This window comes from Eubalaena glacialis, chromosome 3 (genome assembly GCF_028564815.1).
Source record: "Eubalaena glacialis isolate mEubGla1 chromosome 3, mEubGla1.1.hap2.+ XY, whole genome shotgun sequence".
Taxonomy (NCBI): domain Eukaryota; kingdom Metazoa; phylum Chordata; class Mammalia; order Artiodactyla; family Balaenidae; genus Eubalaena; species Eubalaena glacialis.
Genome location: NC_083718.1, coordinates 79,555,228 through 79,572,707, shown reverse-complemented (window position 1 = coordinate 79,572,707; position 17,480 = coordinate 79,555,228). Strand labels below are relative to the sequence as shown.

General features: G+C 41.0%; 1 protein-coding gene across 1 annotated transcript in view; it reads right to left on the bottom strand.

The window, feature by feature from the left end:
- Positions 1–2,034: 2,034 nt before the first annotated feature.
- The window catches only part of FCRL5 (Fc receptor like 5), a 45,328-nt gene continuing 29,882 nt past the window's right edge, over positions 2,035–17,480 (bottom strand). The window contains exons 10-16 of the mRNA XM_061185872.1: positions 7,081–7,359; positions 6,525–6,641; positions 5,823–5,850; positions 4,620–4,702; positions 4,349–4,417; positions 2,203–2,234; positions 2,035–2,124 (exon numbers count right to left, since the gene is read on the bottom strand). Of these exons, the coding sequence (XP_061041855.1) occupies positions 2,035–2,124; positions 2,203–2,234; positions 4,349–4,417; positions 4,620–4,702; positions 5,823–5,850; positions 6,525–6,641; positions 7,081–7,359 (698 nt within the window). The remainder of the gene's footprint in view (positions 2,125–2,202; positions 2,235–4,348; positions 4,418–4,619; positions 4,703–5,822; positions 5,851–6,524; positions 6,642–7,080; positions 7,360–17,480) is intronic.

Below are 17,480 nucleotides of genomic sequence, written 5' to 3'. Positions count from 1 at the left end.
CTAACTCGTTATTTAATTTTCAGCTAGTTGCTCTTCCTCTCTGGTTCTCAATTTCCAACCACAAAATTAAAGAAGTGGCTTAGATAAACTCTAAGTTCCCTCCAAACATCAACCATTAGTGATGCCATGTCTCACGGTATACAAGTGCTATGGGAGTCCAAAGACAGATCATTTCCAGTAGCAGCTGACATTTGACTTGGGGCTCAATGAATGAGCAGGATTCCAGCATATGCAAATGATGGAAAAGGCTAAGAGGAGGAAGTGCAGAGCGGCTATGTGAGAAAATGGGGAAGATCACCCGGTGATTGAGTGTAGGGTGTGGAGCACAACGACCACGGAAAAAGCTGGAGAGGGAAGTAGGTGGTACTACGTGGAGAAGAGCCATGAATGCCCCGTCAAGGATTTTATTAATCCAGGCAACGTGGCTTGGAAATGATTCCCCCTGTACAATCCACTGGAGTGTGGAGATCAAGATGAGGTGTGATGGACATCATAAAAATGGATCAAAACATCCCATGGCTCAGAGGCGAGATAGATCAACTTTGAATGGAGAAAGCTAAGAGGTATATTTATTCACAGTGTATTCATTTCCTCTATGGGAAAGTGTGAGGCCTGAGGTGGGGAAACGAAGATGATGGCAGCTACTTTTTACTGAACCAGGGAGGCTGATGAAACCCAGCATGTTGCTGAGAAGTCCTCTTAGCAGCAGGATCTGATGGTGTTCTAGTGGAAGGATGGTGCAGGGAGCACGTGATCTACGTGAGTGGCCCCCATGGAGCTGGGCAGTGGGCAGCCAGAGCCCACGCTACTTCTTCATGGTCCTGGGCACTCAGTATGCTCCTAGGATCAGTAGCATTAGCATCACGTGGGAGCTTATTATAGATGCAGGATCTTAGCCTCCACCCAGACTCAGTGAATAAGAATCTGCATTTTAACAAGATCTCCAGGTTACCCATAAGCACTCTTTTATTATTTTTTAAACACCTTTATTGGAGTATAATTGCTTTACAATATTTTGTTAGTTTCTGCTGTATAACAAAGTGAATCAGCTATATGTATACATATATCCCCATATCCCCTCCCTCTTGCATCTCCCTCCCACCCTCCCTACATAAGCACTTTAAAGTTTGAGAAGGCTTCCTGCTTTCTGAACACAGCTTTCCTCACTCAAACTCCTTCTCTTAGTTTATTTCCTACTCAGGGAAGAGAAAAGAGTACTTCCTGGATTTCCTAGGTAGCACACTGGATCAGATGCCAGTTTGAGGGTAGGAATATACCATAATGACCCATAATATCTTCCTCATTCATTCATTCATTCATTCAATCAATCAAATAGTAATAGAGCACCTCCTATATTTCAATATGTATTCTATCTGCATCTCTGGTCCTCCTGGTCTTGACTGTCCTGGGTTACTTCTGGCAGGATGGGAAGGATCTAGGACCTAGGGTGTGAAATCCACTTACTTGGGCAGGAGAGAAGTTATCCTGGTGTCAGATTCTGAGCTTAGAGTTTCAGACAGACAGTGGGAGTGTGGAATGCAGTCCCATCATGGGGAGGTTCATGATGAGCCCAGTGTCCATGTCTCCAGGGGTGTGTGCTGTCCCATTTGGCAGAGCCCACTGTAGCCTTACCAGACTGACTGCAACTGAGAAAAGCACCCACTGAAAGCAGGTTATCCGTGGCAGAGTTTAGGTGCAGTCCTCATGGAGGAATGGTGGGGATGTGTATGGGAGTAGGACTCGGAATAGTGACCAAAGCTGAAGCTCATTAAGGAAGCCAGGCAACATCATGGGCCCTGGGTTGGGAGCAACACGTCATTAAGAAAAAGACCACTGGGCCAGGGCTGTCACTTTGGAAATAGGCGGGAGTCCTGCGGGGCCCTGTGTTCTGTTCAGACTAGGGTGTGGCCACTTGATGCACAGGTTGCTGGGTGTGGCCTTGGGTGGTTTAAATCTTCCCACTTTGATGTCCCTTCTCCCCCAAGGGTGGCTTTGGGTGCAGAGGCTGAGACAGCAGTCGGGAGCTGCGTGGACTCATCTGTGAGGAGTGGATGCAGCCAAGAGCTGGGGCTTAGGGGCTGCGGTGTAAGCCCCCTTCACCTGGGAGTAGATGACACTGGAATCCTGGGGGAAGGAGCACATAGGTGAGGGCCAGAGGCCAGCAGGCCCGAAGTGGGAGAGTACACAGGTCACGGGACTCACCGTGTTCTTGAGAAGCTCTGGTTCAGAGGCTGCTGTGGAAAGAAGGGAAGCATTCAGCTGTGAACTCAGAACTCTCTCCTTGCATCTGTGCCACCAGCCCAGCCACAGCCATCTCCATGGGGCTGCACTGAACCTTTCCTAAGAACCTCAACCTCACAGCTTCGAGCAACTCTCTCCTCAGCATCACTCCACTCTTTGTTCCTCATGCTGAGCTCCCCAGGGACTCTCAAAAGAAAGAACTGTACTTTTTATCTTGTTCATGCTTTGATCATAGATTCATAGTATATGTTATGGAGAAGCAGCCTGGCCTGGAGCAGAGGCAGTGCAGTGGTTTAGAGCAGACTTCTCATCCAGACCACCCCAGACTGAGCCCCAGGTCAGCCGTGCCATCTCTGTGGCCTTGGGCAAGTCACTCAATATCTCCTGCCTCGGGTGTCTCATCTGTATGTTGGGAATAATAATACCTACCTGTAGGGTTATGTGTGTGTGTGTTTGATTTCTAACATCTGTTATGTGCCGAGCAGTTCCAATGTGCAGGTACACTTCTGAGGGTTATAAACAAACAAACTTTAAATATATGTGTGTGTGTATATATTTATTGCATATATATATATATATTTTTTTTTTTTAACGTATTTATTTACAGTACTCAGAACTGTACCAGGCACATAGGAACTGCTCAACACATGTTGATATGATAATAGAAGTTGTTATTATTATTATATTGTCTTAAAGCTGGAATGAAATATGGCATTCATCAAGCAAGGCTTTCTCTTTTTGGCTTGGAATGAGCCTCAAGGCTCCCTGGAACTGCCCTGAGAAGCAGAGCTTGGCCTAAGGCTTGGACTCTAGAGACAGACTCTTCTGTGATTTGTTAGCTCTGTGACTTCAGGCTGGTCATTTAACGTCTCTCTGCCTCTGTTTTCTCATCTGTGAAATGGGGTAATAACAACACTCACATCAAAGGGGGTTGTAAGTGTGAATGAGTTCATAGGTTTTAGAGGTGGGCCACTGAACCAAGAATGGAACAAAATGGAGCTCATTTGATTTTATACAAGAAGAATCAAAAAACCAGAGAAGGAAGCAGAATGGCTAAAAATCACATGGCACTTTTTACAGAACAAAGTTAGAATAGCCCCAAAGGCTTTCCCTTTCCTGCTCTGAGCAGGAGGAAACCAGGCTGGAATCCTTCACGGCTGACCATCTACCATGAGTGAGGACTAATGACACAGACAGACAACCAGCATATACTCATCATAAAAGCTGCTTAAACTCTGCTGCTGTAATAACATCTCCCCATCTACTTCCTCGTTTGATCCTCACAATGACCCTGTGAGAGAGTGTGATAGGCAGAATAATGTCTCCCACAAAGATGTCCATGTCCTGATACCTGGAACCTGTGAATATGTGACCTAAGATGGAGAGAAAGGGATTTTGCAGATGTGATTAAGATTAAGGACCTTCAAATGGCGAGGTTATTTTAGATTATCCAGGTGGAATTTTAAGGAGAACTTTAAAATCTGAGAACTTTTTCTAGTTGTGGTCAAAGGGAGCACTGACTATGGAAGAAATGGTTAGAGAGGTGCCACTTGCTGGCTTTGAAGATGGAGGGATGGGACATGAGCCCCAGAAAGGAAAAGGGTGTCCTTTAGAAGCTGGAAAAGGCAAGGGAATACATTCTCCCCTGGAGCTTCCAGAAAGGACCTCTGCCGACACTGATTTTAGCCCAGTGCGACCTGTGTTAGACTTCTGACCTACAGCACAGTAAGATAATAAACTTGTATTGTTTAAGCCCTCATGGTCATTTGCCACAGCAGCAGTAGAAAACAGGTACAGGTAGGAAGGGAATGATAGACAGTCCTGTCTCATTTCACAGATGGGACACTGAAGCTCTGAGGGGCTGACTGCCCAGGGTGATGACTTTGTTACTCAAGTGATGCTGAGGCCATCCGTGGAGAATGGAGAAAGCAGCTCTGTATGGTGAGCTTGGGTTAATCGCAGCAGGGTAGGTGGGCACAAAGTAAGAAGCCCAGTGACCCAGCCTGAGGGGCAGTTCTGTGTCTGGTTGGCCCAGACCCACTGAAGGGGTGGAGACTGAGCCACACATAGCAATAGACCGCCAAAATCAAGGGTCCTTGGGTCTTACCTGCCTGTTTGTTCTCCACCTTCACGCTCCGGACTTCCGAGTACACCACGTCTCCTCTGTTAGGATTTACTTGGAGAGAAGTTGAAGTTTGAGAGGACTCTAAGGTTCTTGCCCCTTGTCTTGCTACTTCCTCCTCTCCCAGATAGAGTTTGTTCTCTGGAGGGAGCAGGGCCCTCCGGGCCTCTGTACCATCCCTTCCTCATTTCTTGTCCCACCACTTCCTGGACCAACCCTGGGGTCCCTGCCCAAATGGAGGGTCCTCAGTCCTCACCATTGCTGTACACTGGTTGCAGTTCTATCCAGCTTGGTACATTGTAGTAGGTGGGCTCTTGGGGGTCTGAAGCTGACGGGTTCCTGTAAGGTAGAAGCATTGATGTTTCCCAGAAATCCTGATGAAGTAGCTATAAGGATCATTCCCTGTTAGTGAGTCTTTACCACAGGATAGTTGCCAAGCCTGGAAACATAGATGAGCATATAACAATGGTCTATTGTTATGGACTATTATATTATAAATCATAATATTAATCCAGACTTTACGGCCACCTGGTATGTCACTGTGCTAGTGCCTATAACAATATTAAGTTGATTCTATTATTATCTCTATTTTTTAGATGGAGAAAATGGAGGTTCTGAAAGGTAAAATGACTTACTCAAGACTATGTAACTAGAAAGGGAAAGAGCCAGGAGCCATTCAAACCTGGCTCCAAGGTCTACACTCCCAGAGACATCAGTATCTGAGTGAAATCCATAATTAGAAAGGCTCAAATGGGAATTCCTTGGCGGTCCAGAAGTTAGGACTTGGTGCTTTCACTAAGAAGGGCTCGGGTTCAATCCCTGGTGGGGGAACTAAGATCCTGCAACTGTGCAGCACGGCCAAACAGACAAACAAACAAAAAGGCTCAGAGGAACTCAGGATGGTTTGGATGCTGCTACCATAAGCTTGCCCAGGGATAGTTTGTGAGCTGTGGTGTGACTCCTAAAGTCAGTCTTTGGAATCCAAGATGGCAGCCCCTTCTTCACAGGCACCACCTCCTGTTAGCAGAGAGGTCTCTCGGGGTGGCCAAGTTGCGTGACTCCATCTTCTTGGCTGTCATCACAACAGGTGTTGGTTAGGTTGGGTTGGCCATGACCAGAGCTTTCCAGGCTGATTAAGCTAAGACCATCTTGGGAAACGGATGGATTCAGTGGTCACAGTGTCACTCAAACAACCAAGGCAACATTGGACCAAGGATGTAAGTTAATAAATAAAAAGCAATTAACACTTGCTGCAAGAAAAAGGCCTATTTAGCTAAGCTGATGGGTGAGAAGGTCCCGGGAATTGAGATATCCCAAGGGAGGTGGCAACATGAAATTGGCACAACCCATCTCAGTGACATGAAGCAGTGACCATGCTCTCAGCAGTAACCAGATTCAATTCCATTTTCATACTTGGTGGGCATTTCATTAACCATATGGCAATATAGGCAGGTCTTACCTGGAGGAGTCAAATGTAGGCTTTCCTCCTGCAAAGGAAAGCACAGAGACATTGAGTCCAGGAGAAGGAAGACTTCACAAGGAGCACAGCTCATAGGAGGCTCACCTAGAACCTTCCAGGAGTCACTGTCTCTAATATGTGAACCCTCCTTTGCTATGTCCAAGGAAGGTGGCAGATTGGGCAAAAACTACTGATCCTGGATTCCAGAGGGGTATAGTTATAATACAAAAGCATAGCCCACAATCCATAATCTTTAACGTGGAGTTTGTGAAGAACAATGGTCAATAGCTGAATGTGGGAAAATAGACTTGATCGGCTATGAAAGTACCATACATTTACAAAATCAGTAAGTTATCAAATTCCATTTGGTTTCTGTTCTCACTACTATTTCTCAGAGTTTTTCTTCTCCTCTTCCATTCCTTGGGGGTCTTGCAAGGGTAGAGAGGGAAATACACTGTAATTTGTCATGTCAGATAAACTACATCTTGTGAAGACATCTTACACCCAATAGGGCTGTTCTGGAAACTTTGCATTTGATGAAGACAAATTCTGGAGGAACTAGAGGGGAATGTAGGAGCTGTGGAATTGTGCAGAAAAGAGATGTTGAGAGCTTGGGGGTGGTTCCAAAGGCAGCATGGGCCTGAGGGAATGGAGATGGGAAGGACAGGGACTCAAGCAAAGGTTAACCAGGGAGTTACTCACCCGCTTTCCTCGGGAGCCAGCAGTAGAACAACAGTGCCACGGCAGCGAGACCCATCATGCTGAGCAGCCCCCCGGTGACACCGGTGGCAACAGGGCCACTTCTGCTCCCTGTCAGTCCTGAGGGGGAGACCCCAGGCATGAGCCAGAGGGAGAGGCTTGTGGTCTTGAACTGCCCTGATCCCTGGAGCTGATGCCTGGGAGAGAGGATGAACTGAGGGGACCAGGACTCCTGAGGCTAATCAGGTGCAGGTGTGGCACAGGGGATGGCACTTCTCTTGGTGGGGAAGCTCATGTCTGTGGCTGATGCAAGGGTTGAGGGTCAGGATGGATGATGCTAGCTGAAGAGTATTAAATTCAGTGGTCTTCTTTAGCCCCCTTTCCCACCCAAATGACAAGCCTTCAGAAACACTTAATGAAAATAACAGTTTGGAGAACATCTAGCTTTGTGTACCTGTCCCTGAGAAACACTGTCCTGGTCAGGCGTCACAAGGATTATCAGAGTATCCTAGGAGGAAATCTTCTGGCCACTTCTGTGGCCTGAGAATAGGAAACTTACCTGTGATGGAAAGTGTCACTGCCTCACTGCACTGGGGACCCAGGCCATTGTCGGCCTCACAGGAGTAGGTTCCAGAATGATTTGCAGTCAGTGAGAGGTTGAGGGACACTCCTTGTCCAGAGTGGGATATGCTGCTCTCCAGGGTGACATTCTTGTGATAAAACTGGTACAGGATCGGGGGAGAGCCTCTCTGGGCCTCACAGTGAAGTTCGACCACATCCCCCACCACAGCCTGGGCCCTGGGGGCCCTGAGGGTGAGGATAGGGTGAGACACTGGAACTGAGGGAAAACAAAAAGTCAATAGAAGTTCCTACTTCTAATATATTCAGAAAGGAACAAAAAATAATATAAAGAAATAATAAAAGTCATATCTCAATCAAGGAAAATATATTGAAACACATATGACAAGCAAAGTTAATGACCTGAATCTACAAATAGCTTTCAATGCACAAAAATATCCAACAGAAAAGTGTGAAAAGGGCATGAATCACTAAAAACTTCAAATAGCCAATAAATATATAAAGATAACATCTTTGTTACTAATTAAGTATATACAAATAAAAACACCCATCAGACTGGCAAAGCTTAAAAAGGCAGATAATACTGATGGGGTTGTGGATTAAGAGGCACCCTGATATGCTCTCGGTGGGAATGCAAATTTGAGACACTTCCTTGAATGGTGATTTGGAAATATATATCTAATTTAAAACACACATAAACTTTGATCCAGCAAATCTACTTCTAAGACTATTTCCTTTAAGGCTACTAATATAAGTTATGTAAAAAATGGCCAACAGACACGTGAAAAGATGCTCAATATGGCTAATTATTAGAGAAATGCAAATCAAAACTACAGTGAGGTATCACCTCACACCAGTCAGAATGGCCATCATTAAAAAGTCAACAGGTTTGGTACTGTGCTGTGTTTACTTATTATATACAGTTCATACTTCATAGAAACTGTTATTTTATTGCTTTTGAATAAATTTTATATTTTGAATAAAAAAAAAGTCAACAGGACTGAGACCTTCAAGATGGCGGAGGAGTAAGATGTGGAGATCACCTTCCTCCCAACAAATACATCAGAAAAACAACTACACGTGGAACAACTCTTACAGAACACCGACTGAACACTGGTAGAAGACCTCAGACTTCCCAAAAGTATGGCTGACAGGGTTTTGGTGCTCCATCCGGGTGTCAGGCCTGTGCCTCTGAGGTGGGAGAGCGGAGTTCACGACATTGGTCCACCAGAGACTTCCCGGCTCCACGTAATAACAAATGGCAAATGCTCTCCCAGAGAGCACCATCTCAACCCTAAGACCCAGCTCCACTCAATGACCAGCAAGCTACAGTGCTGGACACCCTATGCCAAACAACTCACAAGACAGGAACACAACCCCACCCATTAGTAGAGAGGCTGCCTAAAATCATAATAAGGTCACAGACACCCCAAAACAAACCACCAGACGCAGTCTTGCCCACCAGAAAGACAAGATTCAGCCTCACTGACCAAAACACAGGCACCAGTCCCCTCCACCAGGAAGCCTACACAACCCACTGAACCAACCTTAGCCACTGGGGGCAGACACCAAAAGCAACGGGAACTATGAACCTGCAGCCTGCGAAAAGGAGACCCCAAACACAGTAAGTTAAGCAAAATGAGAAGACAGAGAAACAAAAAGCAGATGAAGGAGCAAGGTAAAAACGACCAGACCCAACAAATGAAGAGGAAATAGGCAGTCTACCTGAAAAAGAATTCAGAGTAATGATAGTAAAGATGATCCAAAATCTTGGAAATAGAATGGAGAAAATACAAGAAACATTTAAGAAGGACCTAGAAGAACTAAAGAGCAAACAAACAATGATGACCAACACAATAAATGAAATTAAAAATTCTCTTGAAGGAATCAATAGCAGAATAACTGAGGCAGAAGAACGGATAAGTAACCTGGAAGATAAAATGGTGGAAATAACTACCACAGAGCAGGATAAAGAAAAAAGAATGAAAAGAATTGAGGACAGTCTCAGAGACCTCTGGGCCAACATTAAATGCACCAACATTCAAATTATAAGGGTCCCAGAAGAAGAAGAGAAAAAAAAAAGGGACTGAGAAAATATTTGAAGAGATTATAGTTGAAAACTTCCCTAATATGGGAAAGGAAATAGTCAATCAAGTCCAGGAAGGGCAGAGAGTCCCATACAGGATAAATCCAAGGAGAAACACGCCAAGACACATATTAATCAAACTATCAAAAATTAAATACAGAGAAAAAATATTAAAGGCAGCAAGGGAAAAGCAACAAATAACATACAAGGGCATCCCCATAAGGTTAACAGCTGATCTTTCAGCAGAAACTCTGCAAGGCAGAAGGGAGGGGCAGGACATATTTAAAGTGTTGAAAGGGAAAAACCTACAACCAAGATTACTCTACCCAGAAAGGATCTCATTCAGATTCGACAGAGAAATTAAAACCTTTACAGACAAGCAAAAGCTAAGAGAATTCAGCACCACGAAACCAGCTTTACAACAAATGCTAAAGGAATTTCTCTAGACAGGAAACAGAAGACAAGGAAAAGACCTACAAAAACAAACCCAAAATAATTAAGAAAATGGTAATAGGAACATACATATGGATAACTACCTTAAATGTAAATGGATTAAATGCTCCCACCAAAATACATAGACTGGCTGAATGGATACAAAAACAAGACCCACATATATGCTGTCTACAAGAGACCCACTTCAGACCTAGGGACACATACAGTTCGAAAGTGAGGGGATGGAAAAAGATATTCCATGCAAATGGAAATCAAAAGAAAGCTGGAGTAGCAATTCTCATATCAGACAAAATAGACTTTCAAATAAAGAATGTTACAAGAGACAAGGAAGGAAACTACATAATGATCAAGGGATCAATCCAAGAAGAAGATACAACAATTATAAATATTTATGCACCCAACATAGGAACACCTCAATACATTAGGCAAATGCTAACAGCCATAAAAGGGGAAAACGACAGTAACACAGTCATAGTAGGGGACTTTAACACCCCACTTTCACCAATGGACATATCATCCAAATGAAAATAAATAAGGAAACACAAGCTTTAAATGATACATTAAACAAGATGGACTTAATTGATATTTACAGGACATTCCATCCCAAAACAACAGAATACACTTTCTTCTCAAGTGCTCATGGAACACTCTCCATGACAGATCATATCTTGGGTCACAAATCAAGCTTTGGTAAATATAAGGTAATTGAAATTGTATCAAGTAACATTTCCGACCACAACACGAAGAGACTAGATATTAATTACAGGTAAAAATCTGTAAAAAATACAAACACATGGGGGATAAACAATACACTACTAAATAACCAAGAGATCACTGAAGAAATCCAAGAGGAAATCAAAAAATACCTAGAAACAAATGACAATGAAAACACGAAGACCCAAAATCTATGGGATGCAGCAAAAGCAGTTCTAAGACGAAAGTTTACAGCAGTACAATCCTACCTCAAGAAACCAGAAACATCTCAAATACACAACCTAACCTTACACCTAAAGCAACTAGAGAAAGAAGAACAAAAAAACTGCAAAGTTAGCAGAGGGAAAGAAATCATAAATATCAGATAAGAAATAAATGAAAAAGAAATGAAGGAAACAATAGCAAAGATCAATAAAAATAAAAGCTGGTTCTTTGAGAAGATAAACAAAATTGATAAACCAGTAGCCAGACTCATCAAGAAAAAAAGGGAGAAGACTCAAATCAATAGAATTAGAAATGAAAAAGGAGAAGTAACCACTGACACTGCAGAAATACAAACGATCATGAGAGATTACTACAAGCAACTATATGCCAAAAAAATGGACAACCTGAAAGAAATGGACAAATTCTTAGAAAAGCACAACCTTCCAAGACTGAACCAGGAAGAAATAGAAAATATAAACAGACCAATCATGAGCACTGAAATTGAGACTGTGATTAAAAATCTTCCAACAAACAAAAGCTCAGGACCAGATGGCTTCACAGGCAAATTCTATCAAACATTTAGAGAAGAGCTAACACCTATCCTTCTCAAACTCTTCCAAAATATAGCAGAGGGAGGAGCACTCCCAAACTCATTCTACGAGGCCACCATCACCCTGATACCAAAACCAGACAAAGATGTCACAAGGAAAGAAAAGTACAGGCCAATATCACTGATGAACATAGATACAAAAATCCTCAACAAAATACTAGCAAACAGAATCTAACTGCACAATAAGAGGATCATACAACATGCTCAAGTGGGTTTTATCCCAGGAATGCAAGGATTCGTCAATATATGCAAATCAATCAATGTGATACACCATATTAACAAATTGAAGGAGAAAAACCATATGATCATCTCAATAGGTGCAGAAAAAGCTTTTGACAAAACTCAACACCCATTTATGATAAAATCCCTCCAGAAATAGGCATAGAGGGAACTTACCTCAACATAATAAAGGCCATATATGACAAACCCACAGCCAATATCATTCTCAATGGTGAAAAACTGAAACCATTTCCACTAAGATCAGGAACAAGAGAAGGTGATCCTCTCCCACCACTATTATTCAACATAGTTTTGGAAGTTTTAGCCACAGCAATCAGAGAAGAAAAAGAAATAAAAGGAATCCAAATCGGAAAAGAAGAAGTAAAGCTGTCACTGTTTGCAGATGACATGATACTATACACAGAGAATCCTAAAGATGCTACCAGAAAGCTACTAAAGCTAATCAATGAATCTGGTAAAGTAGCAGGATACAAAATTAATGCACAGAAATCTCTTGCATTCTTGAGAGCGCAGACAGCAGAAGTAAGAAGAACTACAATCCTGCAGCCTGTGGAAAAAAAACCACATTCACAGAAAGATAGACAAGATGAAAAGGCAGAGGGCTATGTACCAGATGAAGGAACAAGATAAAACCCCAGAAAAACAACTAAATGAAGTGGAGATAGGCAACCTTCCAGAAAAAGAATTCAGAATAATGATAGTGAAGATGACTCAGGGACTCGGAAAAACAATGGAGGCAAAGATGGAGGAGATGCAAGAAATGTTTAACAAAGAGCTAGAAGAATTAAAGAACAAACAAACAGAGATGAACAATACAATAACTGAAATGAAAACTACACTAGAAGGAATCAATAGCAGAATAACTGAGGCACAAGAACGGATAAATGATCTGGAAGACACAATGGTGTAATTCACTGCTGTGGAACAGAATAAAGAAAAAAGAATGAAAAGAAATGAAGACAGCCTAAGAGACCTCTGGGACAACATTAAATGCAACAACATTCGCATTATAGGGGTCCCAGAAGGAGAAGAGAGAGAGGAAGGACCAGAGAAAATATTTGAGGAGATTATACTCAAAAACTTCCCTAACATGGGAAAGGAAATAGCCACCCAAGTCCAGGAAGTGCAGCGAGTCCCATACAGGAGAAACCCAAGGAGAAACATGCCGAGACACATAGTAATCAAATTGGCCAAAATTAAAGACAAAGAAAAATTATTGAAAGCAGCAAGGGAAAAATGACAAATAACATACAAGGGAACTCCCATAAGGTTAACAGCTGATTTCTCAGCAGAAACTGTACAAGCCAGAAGGGAGTGGCATGATATACTTAAAGTGATGAAAGGGAAGAACCTGCCACCAAGATTACTCTACCCGGCAAGGATCTCATTCAGATTCGATGGAGAAATCAAAAGCTTTACAGACAAACAAAAGCTAAGAGAATTCAGCACCACCAAACCAGCTCTACAACAAATGCTAAAGGAACTTCTCTAAGTGGGAAACACAAGAGAAGAAAAGGACCTACAAAAACAAACCCAAAATAATTAAGAAAATGGTCATAGGAACATACATATCAATAATTACCTTAAACGTGAATGGATTAAATGCTCCAACCAAAAGACACAGGCTCACTGAGTGGATACAAAAACAAGACCCATATATATGCTGTCTACACGAGACCCACTTCAGACCTACGGACACATGCAGACTGAAAGTGAGGGGATGGAAAAAGATATTCTATGCAAATGGAAATCAAAAGAAAGCTGGAATAGCAATACTCGTATCAGATAAAATACACTTTAAATAAAGAATGTTACAAGAGACAAGGAAGGGCACTACATAATGATCAAGGGATCAATCGAAGAGGAAGATATAACAATTATAAACATATATGCACCCAACATAGGGGCACCTCAATACATAAGGCAATGGCTAACAGCTGTAAAAGAGGAAATCGACAGTAACACAATAATAGTGGGGGACTTTAACACCCCACTTACACCAATGGACAGATCATCCAAAATGAAAATAAATAAGGAAACAGAAGCTTTAAATGACACAATAGACCAGATAGATTTAATTGATATTTATAGGACATTCCATCCCCAAACAGCAGGTTACACTTTCTTCTCAAGTGCGCATGGAACATTCTCCAGGACTGATCATATCTTGGGTCACAAATCAAGCCTCAGTAAATTTAAGAGAATTGAAATCATATCAGGCATCTTTTCTGACCACAACACTATGAGATTAGAAATGAATTACAGGGAAAAAAACGTACAAAACACAAACACATGGAGGCTAAACAATACGTTACTAAATAACCAAGAGATCACTGAAGAAATCCAAGAGGAAAGCAAAAAATACCTAGAGACAAATGGCAATGAATACACGATGATGCAAAACCTATGGGATGCAGCAAAAGCAGTTCTAAGAGGGAAGTTTATAGTTATACAAGCCTACCTCAAGAAACAAGAAAAATCTCAAATAAACAATCTGTCCTTACACCTAAAGGAACTAGAGAAAGAAGAACAAACAAAACACAAAATTAGCAGAAGGAAAGAAATCATAAAGATCAGAGCGGAAATAAATGAAATAGAAACAAAGAAAACAATAGCAAAGATCAATAAAACTAAAAGCTGGTTCTTTGAGAAGATAAACAAAATTGATAAACCATTAGCCAGACTCACCAAGAAAAAGAAGGAGAAGACTCAAATCAATAAAATTAGAAATGAAAAAGGAGAGGTTACAACAGACACCTCAGAAATACAAAGCATCCTAAGAGACTACTACAAGCAACTCTATGCCAATAAAATGGACAACCTGGAAGAAATGGACAAATTGTTAGAAAGGTATAACCTTCCAAGACTGAACCAGGAAGAAATAGAAAACATGAACAAACCAGTCACAAGTAATGAAATTGAAACTGTGATTAAAAATCTTCCAACAAACAAAAGTCCAGGACCAGATGGCTTCACAGGTGAATTCTATCAAACATTTAGAGAAGAGCTAACACCCATCCTTCTCAAACTCTTCCAAAAAATTGCAGAGGAAGGAACACTCCCAAACTCATTCTATGAGGCCACCATCACCCTGATACCAAAACCAGACAAAGATACTACAAAAAAAGAAAAATACAGAACAATACCACTGATGAATATAGATGTAAAAATCCTCAACAAAATACTAGCAAGCAGAATCCAACAACACATTAAAAGGATCATACACCATGATCAAGTGGGATTTATCCCAGGGATGCAAGGATTCTTCAATATACGTAAATCAATCAATGTGATACACCATATTAACAAATTGAAGAATAAAAACCATGTGATCATCTCAATAGATGCAGAAAAAGCTTTTGACAAAATTCAACACCCATTTATGATAAAAACTCTCCAGAAAGTGGACACAGAGGGAAAGTACCTCAACATAATAAAGGCCATATATGGCAAACCCACAGCAAACATCATTCTCAATGGTGAAAAACTGAAATCATTTCCACTAAGATCAGGAACAAGACAAGGATGTCCACTCTTACCATTATTATTCAACATAGTTTTGGAAGTCCTAGCCACGGCAATCAGAGAAGAAAAAGAAATAAAAGGAATTCAAGTTGGAAAAGAAGAAGTAAAACTGTCGCTGTTTGCAGATGACATGATACTATACATAGAGAATGCTAAACATGCCACCAGAAAACTACTAGAGCTAATCAATGAATTTGGTAAAGTTGCAGGATACAAAATTAACGCACAGAAATCTCTTGCATTCCTATACACTAATGATGAAACATCTGAAAGAGAAATTAAGGAGAGACTCCCATTTACCATTACAACAAAAAGAATAAAATACCTAGGAATAAACCTACCTAGGGAGACAAAAGACCTGTATGCAGAAAACTATAAGACACTGATGAAAGAAATTAAAGATGATGCCAACAGATTGAGAGATATACCATGTTCTTGGATTGGAAGAATCAATATTGTGAAAATGACTATACTACCCAAAGCGATCTACAGATTTAATGCAATCCCTATCAAATTACCAATGGCATTTTTTACGGAACTAGAACAAAACATCTTAAAATTTGTATGGAGACACAAAAGGCCCCGAATAGCCAAAGCAGTCTTGAGGGAAAAAAAGGAGCTGGTGGAATCAGACTTCCTGACTTCAGACTATATTACAAAGCTACAGTAATCAAGACAATATGGTACTGGCACAAAAATGGAAACATAGATCAATGGAACAAGATAGAAAGCCCAGAGGCAAACCCACTCACCTATGGTCAACTAATCTATTACAAAGGAGGCAAGGATATACAATGGAGAAAAGACAGTCTCTTCAATAAGTGGTGCTGGGGAAACTGGACAGCTACATGTAAAAGAATGAAATTAGAGCACTCCCTAACACCATACACAAAAATAAACTCAAAATGGATTCGAGATCTAATGTAAGACCAGACACTATAAAACTCTTAGAGGAAAACATAGGAAGAACACTCTTTGACATAAATCACAGCAAGATCTTTTTTGATTCACCTCTTAGAGTAATGGAAATAAAAACAAAAATAAACAAATGGGACCTAATGAAACTTCAAAGCTTTTGCACAGCAAAGGAAACCATAAACAAGACGAAAAGACAGCCCTCAGAATGGGAGAAAATATTTGCAACTGAATCAATGGACAAAGGATTAATCTCCAAAATATATAAACAGCTCATGCAGCTCAATATTAAAGAAACAAACAACCCAATCCAAAAATGGGCAGGAGACCTAAATAGACATTTCTCCAAAGAAGACATACAGATGGCCAAGAAGCACATGAAAAGCTGCTCAATATCGCTATTTAATAGGGAAATGCAAATCAAAACTACAATGAGGTATCACCTCACACCAGTTAGAATGGGCATCATCAGAAAATCTACAAACAACAAATGCTGGAGAGGGTGTGGAGAAAAGGGAACCCTCTTGCACTGTTGGTGGGAATGTAAATTGATACAGCCACTATGGAGAACAGTATGGAGGTTCCTTAAAAAACTAAAAATAGAATTACCATATGATCCAGCAATCCCACTACTGTGCATATACCCAGAGAAAACCATAATTCAAAAAGACACATGCACCCCAATGTTCATTGCAGCACTATTTACAATAGCCAGGTCATGGAAGCAACCTAAATGCCCATTGACAGATGAACGGATAAAGAAGATGTGGCACATATATACAATGGAATATTACTCAGTCATAAAAGGAACGAAATTGAGTCATTTGTTGCGACGTGGACGGATCTAGAGACTGTCATACAGAGTGAAGTAAGTCAGAAAGAGCAAAACATATATCGTATATTAACGCATGTATGTGGAACCTAGAAAAATGGTACAGATGAAGTGGTTTGCAGGGCAGAATTTGAGACACAGATGTAGAGAACAAACGTATGGACACCAAGGAGGGAAAGCCATGGCGGGGTGGGGTGGTGGTGGTGGGGATGGTGGTGTGCTGAATTGAGCGATTGGGATTGACATGTATAGAATGATGTGTATAAAATTGATGACTAATAAGGACCTGCTGTATAAAAAAATAAATAAAACCAAATTCAAAAAAAAAAACTAATACTAAACTTTCTTCGGGTTATTTGTATGGAAATATGTTAATATAAATGTTTCATTTTACATTACATGAAATTAATTACATTACATGAAATTCCTAAAAATCTTATATGTTCTGGTATAATGTTATAAGTCATTATTCTAGTTATTACTTTAAAATGTATATCTCAGAAATAACTAAATTTCCTTGCTAATTGCATTATTATGAACTTTCATCAAATCTTTAACCGTGGTCATTTTTAAGTCTTTTGTCATTTACAGACAGTTCTGGGTGTACTCTGATGCTTTTGCAAAAATGTTCCTATAAAAAGGTTTCATCTTCAAGGAATTCATGGAAAAGACTCTGACAAGTACAGGTTTCTGGCAACTGACTATACTGCTGAACTGAATGAATAAGCATTTTCAGAACTCTAATGCAAAACTAATGAATTCATAAAAGTGGTAACAAAAGATCAAGATGAAAAAAAATTA